General features: G+C 43.6%; 1 protein-coding gene and 1 long non-coding RNA gene across 2 annotated transcripts in view; both read right to left on the bottom strand.

Moving 5' to 3' along the window:
- Nucleotides 1–11,038, bottom strand: part of ITGA11 (integrin subunit alpha 11) — an 83,869-nt gene extending 72,831 nt beyond the window's left edge. Inside the window, exon 1 of the mRNA XM_026709400.2 lies at nt 10,802–11,038. Coding sequence (XP_026565185.1) covers nt 10,802–10,853 — 52 coding nt within the window. The 5' untranslated portion in view covers nt 10,854–11,038. The remainder of the gene's footprint in view (nt 1–10,801) is intronic.
- LOC148124708 (uncharacterized) overlaps nt 1–24,493 on the bottom strand; it is a 147,353-nt gene that overhangs the window by 102,594 nt on the left and 20,266 nt on the right. The window lies entirely within an intron of this gene.

Raw genomic sequence — 24,493 nt, 5'->3', positions numbered from 1 at the left:
AGACACCAGCAGTTCCATAAATAGCTTGGCCCTATACCATGTGGGGCTTGTAGAGGTTAATTCCCAGGTGCCAGGAGAAGGAACTGGTTGGCACCTGCATCTCAGACACCTGACTCCGGGGTCCCACGAAGAGCCAGGAGGTGTGAGAACTGCACGGCCCAGATTAATTGTTTTCGTGGGCCATTTCTTCTATGGCCCACCAAAATTTTTCCACGGCCCACCATGGGCTTCAGCCCACCAGTTGGCAACCACTGATATAGATGGTATAAAAAGTCCCAGAGTGCATATGGCATACTACATCCAACTCTGATCACCACAATTTACGAATGGTGAGACACTAGACCTAGTTCAGGGAAAAATTAAGGTGGTGATATTTGGAGGCTAAATCATACCAAACTCTGTGCAAAAAAATAACTGGATACACAACAAAACTAAGTTATTTCACAGCAGAAATTATGGTATCCCTGAAACAGTACGTCAAGGAATGAGTATTCACTGCTAACAAGCTGAGTTATGATTTCACAGAAGAAACCACATATTTTCTTAAAGATTAAATAAAACTATCCTACATCTGGTAGTTATTCCATTCAGGAAGGGTTGTGTCACATCTTACTGCTGATTCATTTCCAGCCACGTCCACAGGTAATTCTGTCTTCTCATCTTTCTATCCTCTGCTCCATGACATTGTGTATATATAAACAATATTTACTTTTAAGGTGTCACAATGTTTTCCATAGTTTTTAGTAAAGTATTCGAAAGAACCAATGCTTTGATGGTCTTGGCCTGGCAAAGCTTGTTTCCAACACCATTTTTGGGAGAGGAGAGGGCATTGCTCAAAGAAATCACTTCCTGGCATTGCTTTAAGTTCTACAAAACTTTCTTCACAGTCATTCTTGACTGGAGACTTCCAGCTGGAAAGATATCTAGAATGTAAATATAGATAATTCTCTGGAGGGATGGGAGAATCCCTTTTTCCTACCTCATAATCAGAACTCTGAAAAGGAATCTATTCCTTCTGTAGGCCAAAGCCGTTCAGGAAATAAATATTGTAAAGGGGAAAGAAAGAAAAAGAACACAAAGTGACTGGGTTTGTTTATATTAAGCTTGCAGTCTGTAACCACTTCTACACATATTACTAGAAGCTGGTGGTAAATCAGTGTAGCTTGAAAAAGATCCGATTTTGTGTAGAATCATTTGTTACAAATCCAGAATGATTTTTTTTATTGGACAGGAGGTAAAAATTATTATCGCCCACCCCCTCCCACTTGTGACTGTATGACTGTAACTTTGTCGCTTGTATCCTTATGATTTATATTGACTGTTTCCTAGTAGGATTTGATTGCTTATTGTACCCCATGACTGTCATTAAGTGTTGTACGTTATGATTCTTGATTCTTAATGAATGTATCTTTTCTTTATGTATACTGAGAGTATTTACACCAAAGACAAATTCCTGGTGCGTCCAATCACACTTGGCCAATAAAGAATTCTATTCTACTCTACTCTACTCTACTCTGCTCTGCTCTGCTCTGCTCTGCTCTGCTCTGCTCTGCTCTGCTCTGCTCTACTCTACTCTATTCTATGTCAAACTACCTAGAAGGGCTGTATTACCATTATTCTTCTCATCTTCCCTATTACCTATTTCCTTATCATCTTATGACTATAACGTCATTGCTTGTATCTTACAATTTATATTGTTTTATTTAGTATCCTAATATGGTCTGTACTGATTGTTAACAAATCACCATAGCAATTCCTCAATACCAGAGATGCATCCTGCTACTGAACCACCTCATAAATGGTTGAGGCACATACAATTATGGACAGTGAATATATCAGCAGTTCTGAGGTTCATGTAGGACCAGGCAAGTTCATGGAAAATGTGTGTGAATTACTTGCTGTGGGCATCTTGAACTGATGTGCAGAGAAGGAGCTCTCAGACGGGGCCCAGTTTCTGGACCACCCTTGGAAGGGTGCTACATGACTAAGTATTGTGAACTGGGTGTTAGAAGCATTGTGGGGACTGTGATGTACCCATTTTTAAAAAATGCAGAAAGTGTCCAGAATGTCATTAATGAATTATTAAATACATAAAAGCAATAACTGTTTACAGGTGTTGCAAGGAATATTGATATTTTCCTCACCAGCAACATTAGAAACAATTCTGACATTAAACCTCATAAAACTCATAATTATAAATACTAGTTTTGTACATAAAATATCTTAATGCTTTTAAATGCACAGAATTATAAAATACAACTCTTCAGTGACTGACTATACTGCGTACCTGATTCAATGAACAAAATCTTTCAATATTCAGATAATCTTTTTGACCAAACTGATGAATATCAATCAATTCTAAAAAGTGTTCTGGTCAAATATTTTTTCCTTAAATGAAAATGATACAGCTCCTTATTTACAATTTTCTGCCACATACCACCCCTTAAAGAACCTTTTTTTTTTTTTTTACAAAGGATCTGTTCCTTTTTAGAAGCCATAATTATTTTTGCTTCTGCTTGCAAAAATCCAAGCTGATTTGTAACGGCAACTCCTCCTGCCTGGCTTCTATAAAACCTCACAGCAGCAGGATTAAAATGTCCCACAGCACGAGATATGCCAGCGATACCTCAAATCCAAGGTCATTTACAAGAGGATTGTTTAAAAAGTGCATATGGCGGTTGTGACCATGTGATCAAGGAGTTTTTCTTTCTTTTTGCTTTAAAAGACCTTAAAAAGAGGAGGGGCATCATGGCCGCCATCTGGATGATTTTTAACCTCACATCCCCACCCTGTGGACAGCCCTGCGTGGGCCTTTTGAAAAGGGACATTTCTGCTCGAGATAATATGCACAGCTCCCACTCTAATACCAAAGCAGTGGTCAGATAGGAAAATCTTGAGCTTGGGCCAAGAAGGCAATATGCGAAGATGCCTCAGAGTAGCCACATTCACGTTTGCATGAAGATGAAGAGAGAAAGGAGCGAAGCCTATCCAGATTTACAAGATTCTGTTCTACCATTGTTTCAATAAAAGTGGTCCTGACTTACATGGCTTTAGTTACCTGGTCTGCTCTAACGGGCACAAACCAGTCACATGCAACTGGTTTTTTTTCCTACCAAATTGTCCATTTCAACCACTTTGTTAACCCTCTTGAAAAACAGACAAAGGATGCCTTGATTTCCCAGACCAGAAATATCAAGGTATCACGATCTATGGAGATTTTCAAAAGGCAACTAGACGTTCTTTGTTTTTGCTTGAAGACATTTCACTTCTCTCCACCCAAGAAACCTTCTTCAGTTCTGATTGAATGTGGAGGGTGGAAGGATTTATATTCCTTGCAGTCATCTGGTCATTGGCACTCTTTCTGAGAGTCATTGAGGCCACTTGGAGGTTCATCTGTGCCTCAGAGTCCCCTGGATAGCACAGATTGATGTGGAACCTTCTTGGAACTACGGCAAGGACTGTGTTCTAAACAGGAGACAGGTGGTGTCGTATGCTTCCCCCTTTGTTGAGAGAGGGTTGTTCACTCTTAACGTAGCACAATCAACCCATGGAACAAAAGTTGCCTTCGGAAGCCGTGGGAGCTTCATCACTTGAGACTTTCAAAAGAAAATTCGACTGCCATTTGTCAGAAATGGTGTAGGGTCTTCTGCTTGGGTGGGAGGTTGGACTAGATGACCTACAAGGTCCCTTCCAACTCTGTTCATCTGTGAAAGTCTGTTAGATGGCCTCTTTGATTCCTCTTTCAAACCCAGGGGTCCTCTCTGTCCAGATTGGTGGACTTTGCTATCTTCGAAAAAGTGACTTTTTTAAAAAAAAACAATTTTATTGGTTTTTTAAAAAACAAACAAAACAAACAAAACATAAAAACATCAGCTCTCTTCCATACATATATACAAACAGTGTGTTGGTTGGTTCATCAGTTTTGTGCATTCATTTCGTAGTCTCAATCACAGTTATATTACATAATAACTCGTATTATCAGTCGAAACTTATATATCCTCGTATCACTATTAAAAAATCATTTGACTATGATTTTATTCATTCATACTTTATGAGATAACTATAATTTAGGTAGTTTATTCTATAACAAATCATATAATCATACCAAATCTATCCTAAAAAACACTTTATAGATATGATGTCAAATAACAAAAGAAAAAGGAAAAACAAAGATATTCCTTATTATCTAACATTCTAAATATTCTATTATTGTATTTTATCATCCAACCATTGATAGAAAAGCTCCCAAATTTTATAGAATTGTTTATCCTCTTGCTCTCTAATTTCAAATGTCAATCTACTCATCTCAGCACATTCCGAAAGAGTGACTTTTGTCTTTCAAAGTCAGATGCACCACTGAATCTTGTCCTGATGGGTTTGTTCTCCTGTATTGTGCCATGCATTTGAGGAGTGGTTGTTTTGCCCCTCCGAAACACATGTCTTTCTGAATTGCATTGTGTGTATATCACATTACTCAATTTGTGTCTGGGTGTTTTATTCTTAGGATAGACAAGCTTCTGCTGTAGTGTATTTTTTGGTTTAAAGTGTGCACAAATGTTGTATTGGTTGAAAACCCTCCTGAGCTTTTCAGATATTCCTGCAACATATGGGATGACAATGTTGTTGTTTTTTTTTATTGTTCTCTTCTTTGTCTGTAGTGGAGGAGCTCCTGCTTGGTCTTTTGGGGGGATTATATGAAGGCCCTGTTGGAATAGCCACACATTCTGAGGGCTTTCTTGATGTGTTTTACTTTCATCTGAACTGAAGAAGCTTCTTGGATGAGAAGCGAAACATTTTCAAGGAAAAACAAAGGAAGTCCAGTCGCCTTTTGAAAAAGCAACTTTGGGCTATCAGAGCGTAATCTTATCCCCTTGCTGGGTAGACCATAAACTTCAAATGATTCTCTTACAGCCTCTCCATGCACCTGACAACGCCTTCAGCTTACAACCGATGTTGCTTTTGAATGCTGCACCCCAGTAGATTTACGGTAATTTTGTTAGAATAATTTGATGCTTCCCCGCGTTGCCACTCCACAACAACCAGAATCAAACCTGCTTTTGATTCCAGGGACAAGGAACAGACCAACGAGCTATCAGTAACGCTGAATTGGAATATCAAAATGCCCTTGGAAAAGGAAAGTACCCTAGCCAGTTTCTCCCTTCCCCACCAGGGAGCCAGGAGAGGCTGAAGAAGAAATCCTGGCCCCAACGGGGTCTAGCTAAACTATGGGAAGGGAAGGCAAACCTGACTTTGGGGGCTGTAGAAAGTCTGTGCCCAGCCACCTCCTAGAGAATGAAATATTTTGGGGAATATTAACAAGGCAGGATAGAATATTTCCCCTAAAGGAGAAATTGGGGGGGGGGGGATCTTAAGAGAGGCAGAAATCAGCGCCAGTCTCTCTGCCCCAAGCAGAAACTGAGGAGGCCAGCTTTTAGAAATGCAGAGTTGGTTATCCATTCAGAAAGACTGGGTCCAGAGGTGGTATTCAGCCAGTTCTGACCAGTTCTGGAGAAACAGTAGCGGAAATTTTGAGTAGTTCAGAGAACCGGCCAATACCACCTTTGAGTGGCCCCGCCAACTCCATCTCTTCTCAGCCTCCCATGGAGTCCCAGCTGATCGGCTGGGTCTCCTTTGGTTGCCCTGCCCAGGAGAATGGAGCTGGAAAGCAGGTTAGTAGGGTGGGGAGGGAATGGGGACTTTGCAGCAGGGGTCTTCAAACTTGACAGCTTTTAAGACTTGTGGACTTCAACTCCTAGATCTAACCAACCACTGCCTATCCAATACATACTTCATCTACAATGGACAAAAATACAAACAAATAGAAGGAGCACCCATGGGGTCACCCCTCTCACCTGTCATCGCAAACCTCTACATGAAACACTTTGAAACACAAGCTCTAGAAAAATATGATCACATATTGGGGTTGTCGACAAAATCAGTAAGATATTACATAGGCATCACATCAAGACTGCCTTCAAACAGACAGAAAAATAGCAGCCATCCTTAGAAACCCCAAGATAAAATTGACCTGGAAAACCAAGGCATATATGAAGTCCCCTGTGCATCATGCCTGGCCACATACATTGGACAGACCAATAGAAGAATAAGTACCTGCCTGGATGAACACAAAAATGCAGTAAAAAAGCTGGAACACACTTCCTCACTAGTCCAACACACGAAAGCCACAGGTCATAGCATCAACTTCAATGGCACCAAAACCCTAGCCACTATAGAAAACCCCAGCCACAGAATTATCAGAGAAGCCATAGAGATTGAAAAAAGACCTGAAAGCATGAATAGAAGAGATGATTCCACCAGACTGTCAATCATTTGGAAGCCTGCACTCACAAACAAAAAAATCTCCACACCACAAGCCAGACAAGCACCCGGGCACAAACAGATCCCCCTGATACCTCCAGCTCAAACACACCCCAACCAGGCACCCAGATGAAACCTAGCTTCCTAACTAATGATAGCCGTCCATTTACTTGGAGCCAAGCTGCACTAAAATCCTCCAATACAGGAACACAATGTTGCCAGCCAATCAAGACAAAAAAAGCCACAAAACAGACAGAAGATATTAGAAACACCAATCAAGCAGAACACAGCAAACTCCAAGACCAGTAAACACAGACCAAGACTCCCAACCAATCAGGATGAAGAAAAAACCATTCTGGGACAGCAGTAGGCTAGCCCCAAATTTAAAACTGAAACAACTGTAAAAGTCTGACTCACAGACGAACACAATACAGAAGCCTGATGATGGCAGATGAGATTCTGCCGAAACGTTGCTACAACTTTAAAAGCACAACTATAATGACGTGGGAAAATACCCAAACAAAGCTGAATACCATGCATGCAAGTACCCGCGAAAACTTAAGAAAATATATATATATATATAGTTGCCAAGTTTGAAAAACACTGCTGTAAAAGTTTTTGCGTTATTTATTGCATTCTCTGGAATGTCAAGAATTAGCATTTCCAAAACTTGCCAGCAAACCACTGAAATATTAATATATAATTATTTCCATCATTTTGGCACAAAAAAGCCAGGCATGTAAACATAGCTTGACACATATAAATAAGTTTCTTCCTCCTCCTTGGCAAAAGAAATGTTTGACAGCACCCAAGAATCTATCCAAAAAATATATTACAGGAGAAACTGCCGTGGGAGAAATGCAGCGGCCCAGGGGAAAGGTGCCTGGGCTGGGGGCTGGAGGTGGGGAGGGGGGCTGCTTGGCTCAGCCAGATGGGAGGGGGCTGCTGCTGACTTGGCTGCTGGCAGGCCTGAGTCTCCCTGCTAGAGAAAACAGTCAGCCCCAGCTGTGTGTTTAGGTCTGTGTATCTCAACCTTAACAGCTTTAAGAGTGTGGATTTCAACTCCCGGAATTCTGCAGCTAGCCTTAATTTGCTGCGGTTGAGAAGCAGAGGTTTTGGGTGGTCTCTGAGGTTGCCACCTTAGAGACAGTGCCAATGGCAACAGTCGATATGTGTCCTTCATTCCAACAGATGGACAGAGTGAGGGAGGAGGCAGGAATCTTTATCCCATCCTGGACAAGTCAGTGTACAACCTTTTCTTGAAGATCTCCACTGACGGAGCACACACAATTACGAGAGGCCAGCTGTTCCATTGGTTAATTGCTTTCACTTTAGGGAAATACCTCCTTAGTGCCAAGTTAGATCTCTCTTTAATGAACTTCAACCCATTGCTTTGTGCCCTGCCGTCTGGTGCTTTGGAGCAGGGGTCTCCAACCTTGGCCACTTTAAGACCTGTGGACTTCAGCTCCCAGAATTCCTCAGCCAGCTTTGTTAGGTTCCAAGGTGAAGTCCTAGAGAGGTCCTGTAGTTTGGAGAACAAGTCAATCCTCATCTCTATCCCTGCCTGTTGAGTTTTAGAAGACTGCTATCATGTCACCCTACTCCTTCTTTTCATTAGGCTAGACATACCTAATTCCCTCGGCCACAGATATAGGGACCCCTGTCTTGGGCAAGGGGTAGAACTGGAATATGTCCCAGGCCCCCTCCAGTCCTATGATTCTACGATCTAGGACAGGTGGGTAGAGAGAATGATCCCTGAATTCCTTTTCTACAACTCATGATCACCTCCCAAGTCTTAGACCAGAATTTCTTAAATGATAACATCAGGAGCGGTGGTCTATATTATGATCCAAAGAAACATAAAACCATATACTTTTTCTTTGTGTGTTTTATTTCTCCCATAAATTGGACTGTGAGGAGATCCTTCGATTTACACCCCTGCTTGATTCTTCATTAAAAGAACCCTTTAGATGTGTTCTTCATTTCTTCCGTACCTCTTCAGACTCTGCCTGCAGCTCTTCACCTGCTCCCTGGAGGGAACCATAAAGATCACCGAGACCTCCCCATGCCCCACAAGCAATGCCAAGGCAGGATGTTTGGGGCAGAAGTTCTCAAATGGACCATCCACAGTTCCAGTCATTGTAATGCATGAGAAGAAAAAACACCTTCCTTCTCCCAAATGGACAACCTTGCCTAATTATTGAAAGAGACAGGAAAGCAGTGGTGGACTGGGAAATTTGAAATATAAGATGTATTATTGGGGCTGGAAAAGCAAGCAGCCAACAATTTTCACGGGTTAGTCCTGCAGATTTAAGTTTCTAAGTCGACGATTTCAGATGGGTGGGAATACACATTGAATAAAACCAAGAAGTTGCATTTAAGTTTCTGAGGCAGTGTTTCCCAACCTTAGAAGATGTGAAGACTCCGGCATGGCTGCCCAGTGAGCTCTAGGAGCTAAAGTCCATACATCCTCAAGCGGCCAAGGCTGAGGAAATCCTGCTCTAAAGAGTGACATTCTGAGAAGCCCATCCCTAAATAATTTGTAGGAGAAAAAATTACTAGGTGGGAATATGACAGCAGATTGCCCGATTTTCTTTCACCCGAAACATCTATATGAATGAGGACAGGATATAGAGTGTTGAAAGCCAGGACAAGTAGATTTAAATGTAGTTTTTACCCAAGTGCTGTGATCAGGTTAAATGCAGAGTTATGAATCTGGTGGCCTTAATATATATATATCCTGGTTGTACAGTTTTTAACTGTTATTTGTTTTAATTTGTTTTACATTGTTATTTGTATATGTCTTTTGGTGTTCAGTTGTATGTTGTGGAAGAGCACCTTATTTCATTGTTCTCAGGTTTCTGAGTACAATGACAATAAATCTATCTATCTATCTATCTATCTATCTATCTATCTATCTATCTATCTATCTATCTATCTATCTATCTGACAGAGGCTATGTCTATAAACCTCACAGCCCTTGAGTTGATCCTGGCTGCCCTGGATGACTCTGCCTTCACAGTCAGCTCTACTGGGGCTACGGTACAAAGTGAATACACCACAGTAGCAAACGGGGAGCAAAATAAAAATAGACTTACACCCTGTTAATCGATCCCTTGAAATAATGCATCTCTAGATACTAAGCATGAAGCATACACTCAAAATGTAAACGCAACTTGGTCTGGTTGCTACTGTGGTAGTGGCAGTGCAGCGTCTTTAAGCCCTGAATCTGCAGAATTGCTACACCAGAGAAAAAAAGGCCAACCCTGAAATCAGCTTGGTGGCAAAGCAAAACACAATCATTTGTCCACGTGGAAGCACATTCCCCCTCTAAGTCACAATTTGCTGTGCTCCAGCCTTCAAATTCTCCTCAGCCTGGAAAAAAATGAGGAGTCGTTTTTCAAATCATTCCCACAAATACAAACAGCAGAACTTCTCTCCAAAAACCAGAAGACAATTTTCCACCCCTGTTGTTCTAAAGTCTCAGAAGACGGTGTTTTTGCTCCTTGAGGTGAAACTGAGCACAAAAAGATGTCAACTATAACAGAAAGAGAGGGGGGGGAGAGAGAGAGAGAGAGGAAGGAAGGAAGGAAAGAAGAAAAAGAAAGAAAGAAAGAAAGAAAGAAAGAAAGAAAGAAAGAAAGAAAGAAAGAAAGAAAGAAAGAAAGAAAGAAAGAAAGAAAGAAAGAAAGAAAAAGTTAATTCTGCTTTCAGCCAGAACATCCTGCCTGCCCCAGCCCTGGCTATACAATGGTGTTTAAATTTGCAGGAAGGCGGCCAATAATAAGTTGAAATTTCACCCTCTCCCCCTTCCTCTGTAACTTAATACGCTGCCTTCAGCTGTGCATCGAACCCATATGTGGGGGCCAAGCTGCCTCTTTAAAGAAGAAGAAGAAGAAGAAGAAGAAGAAGAAGAAGAAGAAGAAGAAGAAGAAGAAGAAGAAGAAGAAGAAGAAGAAGAAGAAGAAGAAGAAGAAGAAGAAGAAGAAGAAGAAGAAGAAGAAGAAGAAGAAGAAGAAGAAGAAGAAGAAGAAGAAGAAGAAGAAGAAGAAGAAGAAGAATGATGAGCCCCCGAGAAGGTGGCTACCGCAAATTTTATTAGCCAACCCTCTCAAAGCCTCCCGTGAGGACCCCCGGCTTTGAATGAGCAAAAGCACTTTAAAAGCTCCCTGAAGGATGCCTTCCTTTCCCTCCTTCGTCCAAAGAAAGTATCAAAAGCAACACATTGAAATATCAATATCTTTGAATTATCCAGCTGCCAAACTCCAAAGCTGCAATAGAAATAGAAAATAGGAAAAGAAGGGGAGGTCTTTTGCCTTTTGCAAAAAAAGGGAGCATCCTCATCCGAGCGTCCGGGAGAGGCATCTGTCAGGGAACAGCTAAGAGAGCCAGCGAGCCCACTCCCCCTGCCAACCCCCTCACCTTCTCCTCCCTCCCAGCCTTCAGGTCTTCCCAGGAGGCTGCAGAGGTCAGGCAGGCTTACCTGTCAGGAGGCTGACAGCCCAGGCCACCATCACCCCTCGGCAGGTCTCCATGGGGGGACCCAGAGATGTCCGGGGCTGCCTGGTCAGACCATACGCCGAAGGCTCCAAAGCGAAGCCGAGGTCCAACTCGGTGAAAAGCAGCTTGCTTATCCCACAAGTCTCTTCCCACTCCTGACAGAAGCAGCTCTCAGAAGGAAGTGGGAGGGACGGGGGTGGGTTGTAGTAGGAGGTGCAGGAGCAGGGAAGCGGAGAGGGGATGGGGTGGCTAGGAGCAGAGGTTTGGCACCAGGGGCTGTGCCAACATCAGGGTTTCCCCCAGCCCCGGCTGTCAGAAGCGGCAGGCTTTCGGAGTGTGGAAAGCGCTCCAGCGAGGAAGGCTGCGCTGCCGTGGCAAAACAAACTTTTCCTCCCAAGCGGCCCTCGCAGTTTTGAGGTGCTCTTGCCAAACCCCACGAAAACATGGAGCATCGTATTATGTGATGGGGGGGCGGGGGAGGAGGAGGGAGCACTTACTCTGAAAAACTGGAAGTGAACCTGCCAAATTTGCCCTGCTTTGTTCAAACAGGTTAGTATTTGATCACTCGAAAAATGGTCAGATTGAAGATTTCAAAATGAATTTTCAGATTTAGACCGTGGGTTAAAAAGCCTGTTTGAAAAGCAGTCATCTATTTTCGGTAGATCGAAGGTGACGTCCTCTTTGCTGAGTTGCAGGCTTTTGAGCTGCTGCAAGAATCTGCCACATCTTCCAAATTGCTTTTATTCCAACAAAAGCATCTTTCTCCTACAAATCATTCTTTCACCAGTTGCGGCAGGACCCAAATATTGTGCAGCCCCTCCAACAAAATTATAAAAAGTCCCATCCAAAAGATCAGATCCTTTCTTAGGGTGACTGAGAAAATTTTTGCCTAACAGCTGTACTGTTATACAAGAGAAATAAATCACTAATAGGTGAGCAAAAAAACAAGACAAAGTGAATAAAAACGCATGTAAAACCAATACTATTAAAACATTACGCAAGAAACTCTAAATTAAGACCTAAATGCTAAATTATGAAATGTTTACAATACTAAAATTCTCCCTCAAAAAGCCATTGCGCTCAAGGACGCATCTGAGAGCGCTCAACGTCTTCGAGATGACGTCCAGGGTTCAAAGGTGTTGGACAAGCAACGGGGAGCCCCAAATTCAGGCTGACCCTCATTTAGGAGAACTCCTTGGGTGACTGCAGACCCTCAGCCTGTTTTGGGGGAAATGCTGGAGGAGGACATGTGCCCTCACACCTGGAGCTCCTAGAAGGAAAATGACGTGTTGCACTCCGAGGCCAGGAGCTTACCTGGGTTTTCTTTTTTTACTCTGCGTTGTCATATAACCATCTTCATCTTTATCTTCCCAGGCATTTTCCTTAGTTTGTGCAACAAATTGTGAAGTCTACCAAGCTGTGAAGTTTGCATGTTGTAAAGTTTGCCAAGTTCCTCAAAAAGAGATCATGCCAAACAAATCTGATTTCATTATTTGACAAAGTGACTGAATTAGTGGATCAGTGAAACGCTGTGGACATAGCATACTTAGATTTCAGTAAGGCCTTTGATAAAGTGGACCCATAAAGCTACTTCTGGGTAAGCTAGGAAAAATGTGGGTTAGACAGCATCACCACCAGATAGGCTTGTAACTGGCTTCCAAATCGTATCCCCCCCGCCCCCCTGTGTAGTCTTCGGCAGAACTGCATCCACATGGAAGAAGGTAAAAAGTGGAGCACCCAAAGGTTTGATCCAGACAAGGGGATAATAGGGGAATTCATCAAATTTGCAGACCACACTTAAGCTGGCAGGAATAGCCCACGCCCCAGAAGACAAAATCTTGACGGACTTGAACCCTGAGCCCCATCTAACAAAATGAAATTCAGTGTAGATAAAAGTAAGGTTTTACGCTTAGGCGGGGAAAACCAGACGCATAGCTGCAGACTGGGTGAAACTTGGCTCAATGCCAGTAACTGTGGGAGGGATCTTGGAGTCCTAGTGGACAATCGCTTAAATAAGAGCCAGAAGTGTGTGTGTGTGTGTGTGTGGCAGGAGCCAAAATGCCATCCTAGGCTGCCTTAATAGATGGATAGAATCAGGATCGTGTGAAGTTCTAGTGCCATTTTACAAAGCCTTAGGAAGACCACACTTGGATTAGTGTATCCAGTTCTGGTCATCAGAATATAGAAAAGATGTTGAGACTCTAGAACAAGTGCAGAGAAGAGCAACGAAAATGATTAGGAAGTTGGGGATAAAACGTATGAAGAAGGGCTACAGGAATTGGGTATGTCTAGTCTAATGAACCGAAGGACCAAGGGAGACGTGATAGCAGCCTTCCAATATTTGAGGGGCTCCCACAAAGACGAGGGAGTCAAACTATTTCCCAAAGCACCAAACGGCAAGACAAAAAAACAATGGATGGAAATCCAAAAGGTGCATTTTTTTTTCCAAGAGATAACTGGACTTTCTGGTTTTTCTTTGAAGACGTTTTGCTTCTCATCCAAGAAGCTTCTTCAACGCTGATGTTTTCTGCTCGGTGTCTCTTCACTATTCAGCACAGGCACAGGTTGTTGGGGATGAGTCTGTCTTGTCTGCCTCTTGGATGAGAAGTGAAATGTCTTCAGAGAAAAATTAGAAAGTCCAGTCGCCTCTTGAAAAGAGCATCTTTGGAACAACCAGGACCCGCAGGACTGAGAATCCATAGAGGGAAACTAACTAAGGAGAAAAGTAACCTAGGACTAAGGAGAAATTGCCTAATGGTGAGAGCAAGCAACTCCTGACATGGCTTGCCTTGTGGGTCCTCCATCACTGGAGCCTGGACAACCACTTCTCTGAAATGGTAGAGGGTCCACTGCTTGAGCAGGGGGTTGGACTAGAAGACCTCCAAGGTCCCTTTCCACCCTATTATCGTCTTTTCTATGTTCTGTCTCCCTTTTTCTGAAGAAGATGGAATTAGCTTTATTTGATCTGACTCAGTGTTGACTCCTGGTAACCCTACAATTTTCTTGGCAACATTTTCCAGTGGTTTTGCCTTTGCCTCCTCGGGAGGGACTGCCTTCACCCAGAGGAGGAGAGGAAACAGTCCACGGAGTGAACTTGCGCTGTTAGGAAATTTAAAAATTCAGCCTCTTTAATTTTTTATTACGTGACCCGAAGATCATACAAGCGGCTGCATTCCAGCAACAGCTGATACGCCTTTCTAACTGAAAGCCTTGGGAAGAGAGTTTGGGGTCTGGTATCTGGCTTTATTACAGGCCAAGCCAAACCATGGGGACTTGGGACTTGGGAGCGTGGATCCGTGTCTACAGACAAGCCACTTCTCCCAGATGGTCAGCTTGTTTTACTTGAGAAGCTTAGCAGTGAGTTTGCTGCAAGCTCGTCAGTTTGGCTTTTTTTTTTCCTTAGTTAGCTGAAGATGATGATCCTAGAATAGGAATTTCTGGACCAAACTTAATATTTGTTCCATTTTTAGGCTGGTTGACTGATCCTTTTGGGAACTGAAACAGAAGCGTGCATCCCTGCATAATCCCAAAGGTGCTTTTTTCAGGAGGCCACTGGACTTTTTTCTTTTGAAGATATTTCGCTTCTCCTCCAAGAAGCTTCTTCAGCTCTGACTGGGTGGTGGAGAATGGAAGGATTGATATTCCTTGCAGACAGCTTGAAGACCCTTGCTCTACAGACTTTTAATCCTTCAATAATAGACACTGAAGTGCAGGTCAGCTAGCTGAGTGATTCCTGGCTCTGAGGTTTAGATCAGCCTGACTGGCAGTTGACTGACACTCGCAAGACCATGGCTGCACATTGGAGCAGGAGGGAAACATGGCTCCCCGTGTACATTGGTGGTTCTTCCAGCCTGCTTTTGAACATGGTTTGATGCTCTCCTGGAATCCTGTCAATCCTGGGTCCAAAAGAGGTCTCCCATCTGTGAAAACTCGCTGTCTCTCTACCTCTAGCCCACCTTAAAGAACCCGATGAATGCTTTCCCACTGAAATGAAAGATCATGGAAATTCCATCAGCCTTTGTCTTGACTATGATGTCACCACAAAAGTATGCCTTGGGGCAGTAGGTTTTATCTTATAGTATACTTTTCTGGGTCAGAATTGGAGAAAGGAACCTTGCCTCGGCCAGGAGAAAGAGCCGATGGCATCCTGGATCCATATCGGGGTGGCGAGAAAACTACATTAGCATCCTCGTTGCCAATTTCTGTCCTATTATCTCTGCCAGCAACCTGATCTCCTTCCAAGGGAATGGGAGTCAAAGCTTAATGGATTCCCCAGACAGACTCTGCTCTTGGAGGCTGTCAGAAGAAGAAACGGGAGAACACGGCTTTTGCAGCCGCGTGGCTGTCTCTCTCACAGGCCGGAGATGATGAAACCAAGGCCGTGTCATGGGAACGCAGCAAAAACAAGAGTAAGTATTGCAAAGGCCCGCTCAGTGCAGAAACTGGAAAGGATGCCAGGCAGATGGTTGTCATCTGGAGATCAGTCCCTGCAGCTGAATGAGTTGGTGCAGAGATCTTATATGTCACTACAGGACAACGACTCCAGTTTCTCCGTTGCTGTCTATTTTACGTATGATCTGTAAAATTCCCCAAGTGTATTTGTTTGATTAGGGAAACAGAGAAGAGAAAAGCAGATCCCTAGGTTTACTGATCGACTTACAAGTTGAGGTAAGCAATGCTTACCTTGTGCCACGGAATTTGCTGTGCCCCAAAACTCAGTGGCTACCCACCTGATCAGCGTTCACAGAAGTGCAGGGCTGGAAGGGGCGTTTTGGAGGTCTTCTAGTGACAGTCCCACCACATTGTCAAGGCAGGAGACCTTACACCACCCTGGACAAATGGGTGTCGATCTTTTCTTGAAAACCGCCAGTGATGGAACACCCAGAACTCCAGGAGTCAAGGCGTCCCATTGATTAAGTGTTGTTACTCTCTAGAAGTTCCTCCTTAGTTCCAGTTTGAATCTCTCTCTAGCAAAGCATTGCTTCTAGTGGTGGGACTCCATTTTTTTTTACTACCGGTTCTGTGGGCGTGGCTTGGTTCTGCTACCAGAACTGTTCAGAACCTGCTGAAGACCACCTCTGATTGCTTCATTTCCTGGCATCGGGTGCTCTGGAGAATCAACCTCTTCTCTCTCATAGCCCCTCAAACACTGGAAGGCAGCTGTCATGTCACCCTAATCCTTCTCTTCGTTAGGCTGGAGTCTAGATATACTTTGTTCCATCCATCATACAATTTAGCCTCCAGACCCCTTATCGTCTTTGTTGCTCTTCTCTGTGCTCTTTCTAGGGCCTCTGCATCTTTTCTGGACTTTGGCGACCAGTACTGGATGCATCATTCCAGGAGGGGTCTTACCAGTGCAATATATCAAGCGGTATTCTCATGATCTTGATGCTGCCCCTCTGTTGAAGTGGGCTAGGACCTAGGAATGTGAATGGTCACATTCCGACTTCTTCATAGAGTCCTACAGCTGGAAGCGTTCTTTGATATCATCCCATTCTACTTCCTACTCCATGCAGGAATGCAAATTAAAACTTTGCCAACAGATGCCTCCCTGAACAATGAAGCAAAGCCAACCACTTCTTTGGTCACTTTGGTCTTTCCCCACTGCCAGGACCTCAAACACCACCAAACAGCAAAGAGACTGTGGATCTGTTGCATGGGAAAAGGGAGTGGATTAGAGGATAGCAAATCTTCAAAAGGGGGAAAGAAAGAGGGTTTCGGAAATTACATACCTATCAGCTTCACCTCTACAATGCCTTTGAGTGGATTGTTAAATGGTCTATTTAGCAATAGCACTTAGACTTATGTACAGCTCCGCGGTGCTTTCCAGCCCTCTCCAAGCAGTTTACAGAGTCAGTCTATTGTCCCCCAACAATCTGAGTCCTCATTTTACCGACTACGGAAGGATGGAAGGCTGAGTCAACCTTGATCCTGGTGAGATTTGAACTGCCAAATTGCAGGCAGCCAGCAGAAGTAGCCTGCAGTACTGCACTCTAACCACTGCGGCACCAATGCTCATTTCTAAGTATTTGAAAAAGAATACAACAAGCACCACATGGATTTCTCCCACCCACCCCCAAATTAACCTGATCTTGTTTTTTGACAGAATTACTAGCTGAATAGATTTTGGGGTTGCAATGTTGTACCTGGACCCAAAGCGAAAGGAAATGGAACACCGATATTTTTCATGACTTGAAAATGATGTATCTCTTGATGTATCTCTGAAATTGCAAAAGGGTGTTTGTGATGCCACATCACACAGCTAGCTTGTAATAATTATCCAATCAACTACTGTTCCAAGATACTTTTACAACCTCAATTACTAAGAGCTTGGTATAACTTTGCAGTTGAGTTTTGTTTTCTCAGTGAAGGACTTTGAACTTGTCTCTATGAAATGTCATTCTGTGATTTCTCTGGCTTGGTCTGACCACCATCTATCTCTCTCTCTCTCTCTCTCTCTCTTTCTCTCTCTCTCTCTCTCTCTCTCCTTCCTCCAGCACACTGTGCACTCCTATACACCATCATTCTCCACCTATTGTGTCCTCTACAGAATTGTCCATTCTGTTCTTAAACTCAGCTAAATAAAGCAAGCATCATTTTTTATCTGGTAACCGGGAGCTCCATATTTTAGCTATGCACTGGATTTCACCCCAGTTTCCATCATCTCCACCCAGCATGGCTACAGTGCCTGGGGGTAATAACTTATTTGGAAGACACTAGTGCTAATGTCCTGCTGGTGGGAGGAGGCATCGGATTGGCTGACTTTGGGAAAGAGAATATTGGACTCCCATCAAGTTCTGGACTGACCAGCAGAGATTTCCTTCTTTTTCATGAGAGAGCCAAACCAACTCTTGTGTCCAACAGCTGTGCAAACATGTTCCTCTCTGTACAATGTCTGTTTCTTCCCAGTCTGTATTCTATGGCTGGAAGTCCTAAGCACCGAAAGGAAATCGGGACAGGCCAGCTTGGCTTCTCCCCTTCGCCTCCTTGTGTGGGTGGGGAAGGTCGGAAAGGAGTCTGCAGTTATACAGTATTTGACCTGACCAAGCATTTACTTGGTCAAGAATTCTGACTGCACGTGGTTCCTAGTTCTCACCAGGGCATTGGCTCCTTGGCTAGAGCCGCGTCCATGTGGAAGCGCTCCTGGAGGCAGCCATTATCCAAAGCAAAACTCAGACAGAGGTTGACAAGAGGCAGGACTGGATCCGCTGGGCTTCAATGCTGCCTCAAGGCTTGCCACATATAGAATGGAATAGAATAGAATGACAGATTTGGAAGGGATCTTGCAGGCCTTCTAGTCCAGCCCCCTGCTTAAGCAGGACAAATGGTTATCCAATCTCTTTGTTAAAACGTTCAGTGTTGGAGCATTTACAACTTCTGGAGGCAAGGAGTTCCACTGATGAATTGTTCTTAACTGTCAGGGAATTTCTCCATCGTTCCAGACTGCTTCTCTCCTCGATCAGTTTTCACCCATTGCTTCTTCTTGTCCTGCCCTCGTCTGCAGACGCCAAACGCCCCTTTCTCAGTCACCCTTTTCAAGACAGAACGTACTTAGCTCCTGCGCTCTCTTCTTGGAGTTTCATTTCTAGTCTCTGAATTTTCTTTGAATCTTTCTTGATGGGTAGTGCCCAGAACGGAAAGCAGAAGAAAACAAACAGGGTGCATAGAATAAAGTGGAACAATCAACATAACATGCGTAAAATACATTTAGTTTGCACACAAGTCCATTCGCAATTTTACAAAATAAAAGTTGTAACCACCCCTTTTCTCCTTATTCGAAAAGATTGCTTTTTAAATCCTTAAACTTGTATTTCACAACTCTTTTGCTGGGGATTGAAGGAAATTCAGCCCATGTGTTAAAACTTGCCTATAGAACTCAGCGATCCAAACATTCCTAATAGCTGAAAAGATCTGGCTATTTCCCCAACCATCCAGCTAAGTTGGGGTCCAATCAGGAGTTCATCAGCGTGGAAAGTTTGTGTCTGGCAGGAAAAGTTTGATCTGTTTGTATGTGGTTTGCCTTTATTGGTTGTTATGAGCCGACCAGGATTACTGTACGAGGCATTCTTTAAATATAATGTTGTTATGCCTCCAACAGTCAATAGTATTTGTGTAATCTTTGTAGAGTGTTGGAAGAAATCTCCATCTGGGTTCCAAGTGGAGAGAAAGACACTGGAAACATGGAGGCTGATTGGAGAGACGGTTTAATGGTGAAGAAGAACCACCAAGCCCATGATTGGCGATTCTGGGCAGCTGACCACATGGAGTGGACAGAGAGAGGTATTGATACCCTCTCTTGGGCCTTTCCTTTGAACGTCCAGTTCCTGTGCAAGAAATTGTAGTCTACTGGTTGTCAGACTCCCAGGGGGGCTACGCAGGGATCGTAGCTAACTTTTTAGGTTGTCTGAATTAAGTTTGATGGAAACCTGGACTCTCTAAGATGATGTAATGAGGAGGCTTGGGTCCTGAAAGAATGTTGGGCTATTCCTATTGTGTCTTTAATGGCTTTCCTGGTTTGGATCTTGAGTAAGGGCTCATCCTACCATTCTACCTAATTCTGCCTTTGTTCAAAATATCCTGTCTTGAATGGACGACCAAATCTGCATTTCTAAAAGCTGGCCTCAGCTTAGTATCTGCTTGGGGCCAGGGAACTGTGGCTCCAAGTTTCTGTTTCCTTTAAGATTTCTATTTCTTTTTTAGAGGAATTATAATATTCTGCCTTTTTAAATATTTCTCAAAGTATTTCAATTCTTCTAGGAGCGGGGTGTGTCATGCCCCTGTCAGAGTCTGGATCTGAGGAGGAAGACGAACAGCTGACAGGGAGTGGGAGTGTGGCTCCGTTGGCTGTGGGGGAAACTGGGGAAGGGCACAGTCCGGCTGGACAGAGCGGTAGAACAAGGGAGGGGGCATTCAGAGGAAGACCCAGGCCACCCCCTCTTCATCCTAGGACATGCAGGGAGGAACAGAGAAGAGAGGAACGTGGGTTGTGTGGCTCACAGGGGAGGATTCCCTTTGTTAGCCACACTATGAATGAAAGTTTATAAGAACTGAATGCTGACTGTGGCAACTGCTGGGAGCAAACGTGACTTTATCCTGTGTTGTTGTCGCTTATCTGTGTTCTTGGCGTCTTCCCAACCGTGTTGAGTTTGGCCGTGCCTGGAATTCTTGCTCCTGCCCCGCTAAACTAATTACCTTATTTTGGCTTGAGTGGGCTTATAATAACAGTTTGTGTTGACCATGTTTTGGACTTATCTGCTGTTCCTGGGAGAGTTTTTCTCCAACCTGAAGGTAACCTGGACATTGGGGGCAAAGTTGGAGCTAATAAATGGATTCCTACTGATTATCTGACTGTGTTGCCTTTGTGCCACGCCCCTTTGGGTCATCACAGGGTGGGCGCTAACTTTCTACAAGAGTCTGCTCCTGACCGGGTCAACCTACAAAGGCTGAGAGATGCCCTCCAGCCCCGCAACTCTATGGTCCTTGCATGACTTCCTTTGCAACCATCTCCCCGCTTGCCTTCTGCCAATGGCCCCAGAAGCTTCTGCTGCTGCTGCTGCCTTGACTGAGCCCTGTTTTGACACGTCATTCTTCTCCACCCTGAAAGGGCAAGGTGGACACCCGATCCGCTCCTCTGTTGTTTTTCAAGTCTTGGACAGCATTTATCACTCTGGGTCAGTCTGAGTGGCCAGACTGGAGAGGAAGTGGAGGGCAGCTATCTTGACAGATTGAAATAATAAGGAATGAACTTTGGGCCTCTTGAGCTCTGTGAAAAGCATTAAGCCGCTGGAAGGGTTGGGAGCTGGTCCCAGACTCCCATTATTTTCTCTGTTCTTTTTTTCCAGGGGGAAAATCTTTTGGGAGCTTCAGACTCTTCAGTTGCTGTTTTACTGGCAAGGGAGAAAGCAGGGATGGGCCGCTGAGAAGAAGGCGGAGGGCCTCGCTCCTCCCAGAAGGAAGCTGATTAGTCTTGGCCAGGAACCCCGATGAGCTCAGCCCCCAACTCAAATTGCAAAAGGTTTTGGACTCAGGCACAGCTCTGGCCTCAAAGCCCAAATGCTCCAAACCGTCCCAGGCCTGCCCCCTTGTGGCCAGTCCCGGGAATACCTCCGGCTCTCATCAGAAGCAACTCTGCTGCTTAGGGTTCCACTAAGGCTGTTTTAGCCATCAGCAAAGTCTAGATGACAATTGCACCGGGATGGTGCCATTGAAAGCCCCCCCAAAAGCAGGGTGTCAGCATTCCAGAAAACCCCGACTCCAACAGTCAAGCTAATATGGCTTCCAAAGCTGACACAGGGGGCAGAGTGGCAGGTAGCTTCGAGGGAGATGACCTACCCTGGCTTGTTCAGCAAATCACAGCCAGCTAAGCCGGTTCAATGTGCAAAGATTAAACGAGGGCACCTCCTGCAGGATAGAATAGAATAGAATTCTTCGTTGGCCAAGTGTGATTGGACACACAAGGAATTTGTCTTGGTGCAAATGTTCTCACCAAAACAAATTCCTTGTGTGTCCAATCACACTTGGCTGAGTGCAAGGGGTGAACTGGCCTGTGTTGGTCAAGCTACTGTTTTCCTCCCAAAAGAAGGCCAGCCAGCCTGCTAAGCCTACAGGCTGACCTATAAGCCCTCATCACCTAAGTCAGGGGTCCCCAAACTTGGCAACTTTAAGACTTGTGGACTTTAATTCCCAGAAATTCTCCAGCCAGCTGCACAAGTCTTAAAGTTTGGAAACCTCTGACCTAAGTTATAATTTATGTATTCAAAATGGACTGTGAGTAATATAAGTGTGTGTGTGTGTGTTTATATAGCATATGTATGGGTATGTATGGGTATGGGTACATATTTTCTTTTGACAGCAGGCATCAGAATTTCATTTTTAATGTGTGTCAGTGTGTGTGTCACAGAAAAAAGTGACAATAAAACAGGGGAGTCACACTCAGAGCCTCACACGCTGGCCACGCCCCCACCCATTTTAGTGAAGGGTGGGAAGTCCACAATGTCACATGACACCACCATGACGCTACGAGTTTAACACCCCTGCAGTAAAGGTTACCTTCTTATCTGCGATTGAACAAATTTGTAAGTAATTGTTGTAAAGCCATAAGCATGGTTTATAAATGACAGTGGATGGATTTGCACAATGTACTAAGGCAAACTCAGACACAGCGGGGTTGTCCTCAGATAGGATGAAACAAAAAAATTGAAGGTGGGATTGTGACTGTGTGGTTGAGCCTCACAATTTAATCAAATCTGTTGCATGTGTGATGCACGCTGAAAACGGGCAGGGCTTTTACCACATGATTATGGTGGCAAGATGATTTTTATTACATGCTGCGGATGCCCCAGACCTTGTGCAATGTGTGGGCCCGGCCATTTATATCTCAGAGCTGAAAATTTCTTTGCTAAGGGCATTTTATGCCATAACCATTTTGTGAGAGTATGTAGAAGAGACCACAACAATCTGAGTAGTTTTGGTTGCGAAATTTAGGTTTTCATTCTATTGTTAGTTCTGTTAATTTGCTACAGTCAAATGTCTTCCACCTATTTGACTCTTCCCTTTAGATGAGCTGACAGGGAAATGATGGTCTGGGGGCTATTAATTCAGCATGACACACACACACCCTTTCTCTTTGTCTTTGGGCAGAGGTTCACTGGTGCAGTTTGTTCCCACCTACCCCTTCCTTTCATCACTGGAATAAATTTAGCAAATTTAGCTTTTTTTATGTAAGATTTCCATAGGCTATATAAGATAAAAACTAACAAAAATAAATAGCCAGAAAACGGGATAGGCAGAATAAAGAAAAAAGTTAGAGGACAGCAGCACAGAAAACAAATAAGTATACAAAAGAAGTATAAAAAGTGACTTCCAACTTCTTTTACAAAAGATATAAATAAAGCTTAAATTGAACCTTTAGTTTATAGCCTAGTTTAGGACAGTGCAGCCAGTGCAACACCTGCGGCACACCTGTTTTATGTCAATAGCAGTTGCATTTTGCACCAACTGCATCTTCTGAATAGTTTTCAAAGGTTGCCTTGTAATGATAGCAGTCTTTCAATATTTGAGGGGCTGCCACAAAGAAGACCCCCCCCCACCTATTCTCCGAAGCACAGGAACAAGAAGGGATGGGTGGAAACTATTCAAGGAGAGGACCAACTTAGAAGGAAGGAGAAAAGGATCACAAACTTTATTCCTGGACATCTGGCATCCCCTCCGGTCTTGGAGCCATGTGGCCACTAGGGGGCGGCCTTGCCCTCCCAAGAAGCCAATGGGGCCCCGCCAAACTCCACCAGGGCGGAGAAGAGACTTCAGGGTCTGTATATGGAGGGATTTCGGGCAGCCCAGATTCCTTCCGGCTGATGCCAACGAATGATGCTTTCCTTTGTCTTAGAGAAGAAGCCCCCATTTCACTGGATCCCAGTGATTTCATTGTGATAGACACCACTGCACCAGTTGCAGTTCCCAGGCCTGTTTTTTTTTTCAAGAACCTTTTCTTTCAACACAGTTGCATGCTTCTTCCAAAGAAGTTTTGCCTGTGTTGTGATTTAGCCCCTAGAAATATAAGGAGAAATGATTAATTGACATGATAAACATTTGAAAACAGAGGGGAGATATCTACAGACCCCTCACATCCTGGACATCAACCATTTCAACTCCTGCCCTCAAAACGACGCTATAGGGCACTGCACACCAGAACAACTTAGACACAAAGGGAGTTCTTTCCCAAACGCCATCACTCTGCTACACAAATAACTCCTTCCACACTGTCCAACTATTTAGTTAGACTGTATTAATATTATTCTTCCCATCTTTCCTATTACCTATCCCCTTTTTCTACTTACAGTTATAACTTTGTTGCTTGTATCTTCATAATGTATATTGTTTATTAGTTCCTTGTATGATTTATGTTGATTTCTTATTTGGTATCCTATGATTATCACTAAGTATTGTATTTTATGATTTATGATGAATGTATTTTTATGATGACTATGATCATGATTGATCACTCAAGTCTTTTATGTACACTGAGAGCTTATGCACCGAAGACACATTCGTTGTGTGTCCAGTCACGCTTGGCCAATAAAGAATTCTATTCTATTCTATTCTATTCTATTCTATTCTATTCTATTCTATTCTATTTCTATTTCTATTTCTATTTCTATTTCATTTCTATTCTATTCTATTGGTATTTCTATTTCTACTTCTATTTCTATTCTATTTCCATTCTATTTTTATTCTCTATTCTATTCTATTCTCTATTTTAATCTATTCTATTCTATTCTATTCTGGCTGAGGAATTCTGGGAGTTGAAGTCCACAAGTCTTAAAGTCGCCAAGGTTGGAGACCCCTAATGTAGAGCAAATTCTGCTTTATGAGAGGGGAGAGTTTGGGGTTATCTGTCTGCATTGACGTTATAAGTCTAGCCTTGATCTTTCTTGAGTCAAACAAGGGGGCAAAGAAAGCAGTCCTAGCTTCTGACATGCTCTCTTCAAACTGAGGCCTGCGGTGTCTGTCTTCTCCCCAAAGAGAACAGACGAACAACCGCCACGTGTGTCTTTTGAGAGCCATTTTTGCTGTGTGTTCATTCCATTCAGCTCATACTTGGCACAAGTAGAAAAAACTCTGGATTTTTCTTTCGATTCCCAAACCAAACAAGGATGAGATCTACTATAATCCAAAC

Source organism: Pseudonaja textilis, chromosome 13 (genome assembly GCF_049901715.1).
Source record: "Pseudonaja textilis isolate UNSWEBS1 chromosome 13, rPseTex1.2, whole genome shotgun sequence".
Lineage (NCBI taxonomy): Eukaryota > Metazoa > Chordata > Lepidosauria > Squamata > Elapidae > Pseudonaja > Pseudonaja textilis.
Note: the sequence above shows the minus strand (reverse complement) of the source record. Positions and strands in the feature narration are given on the sequence as shown.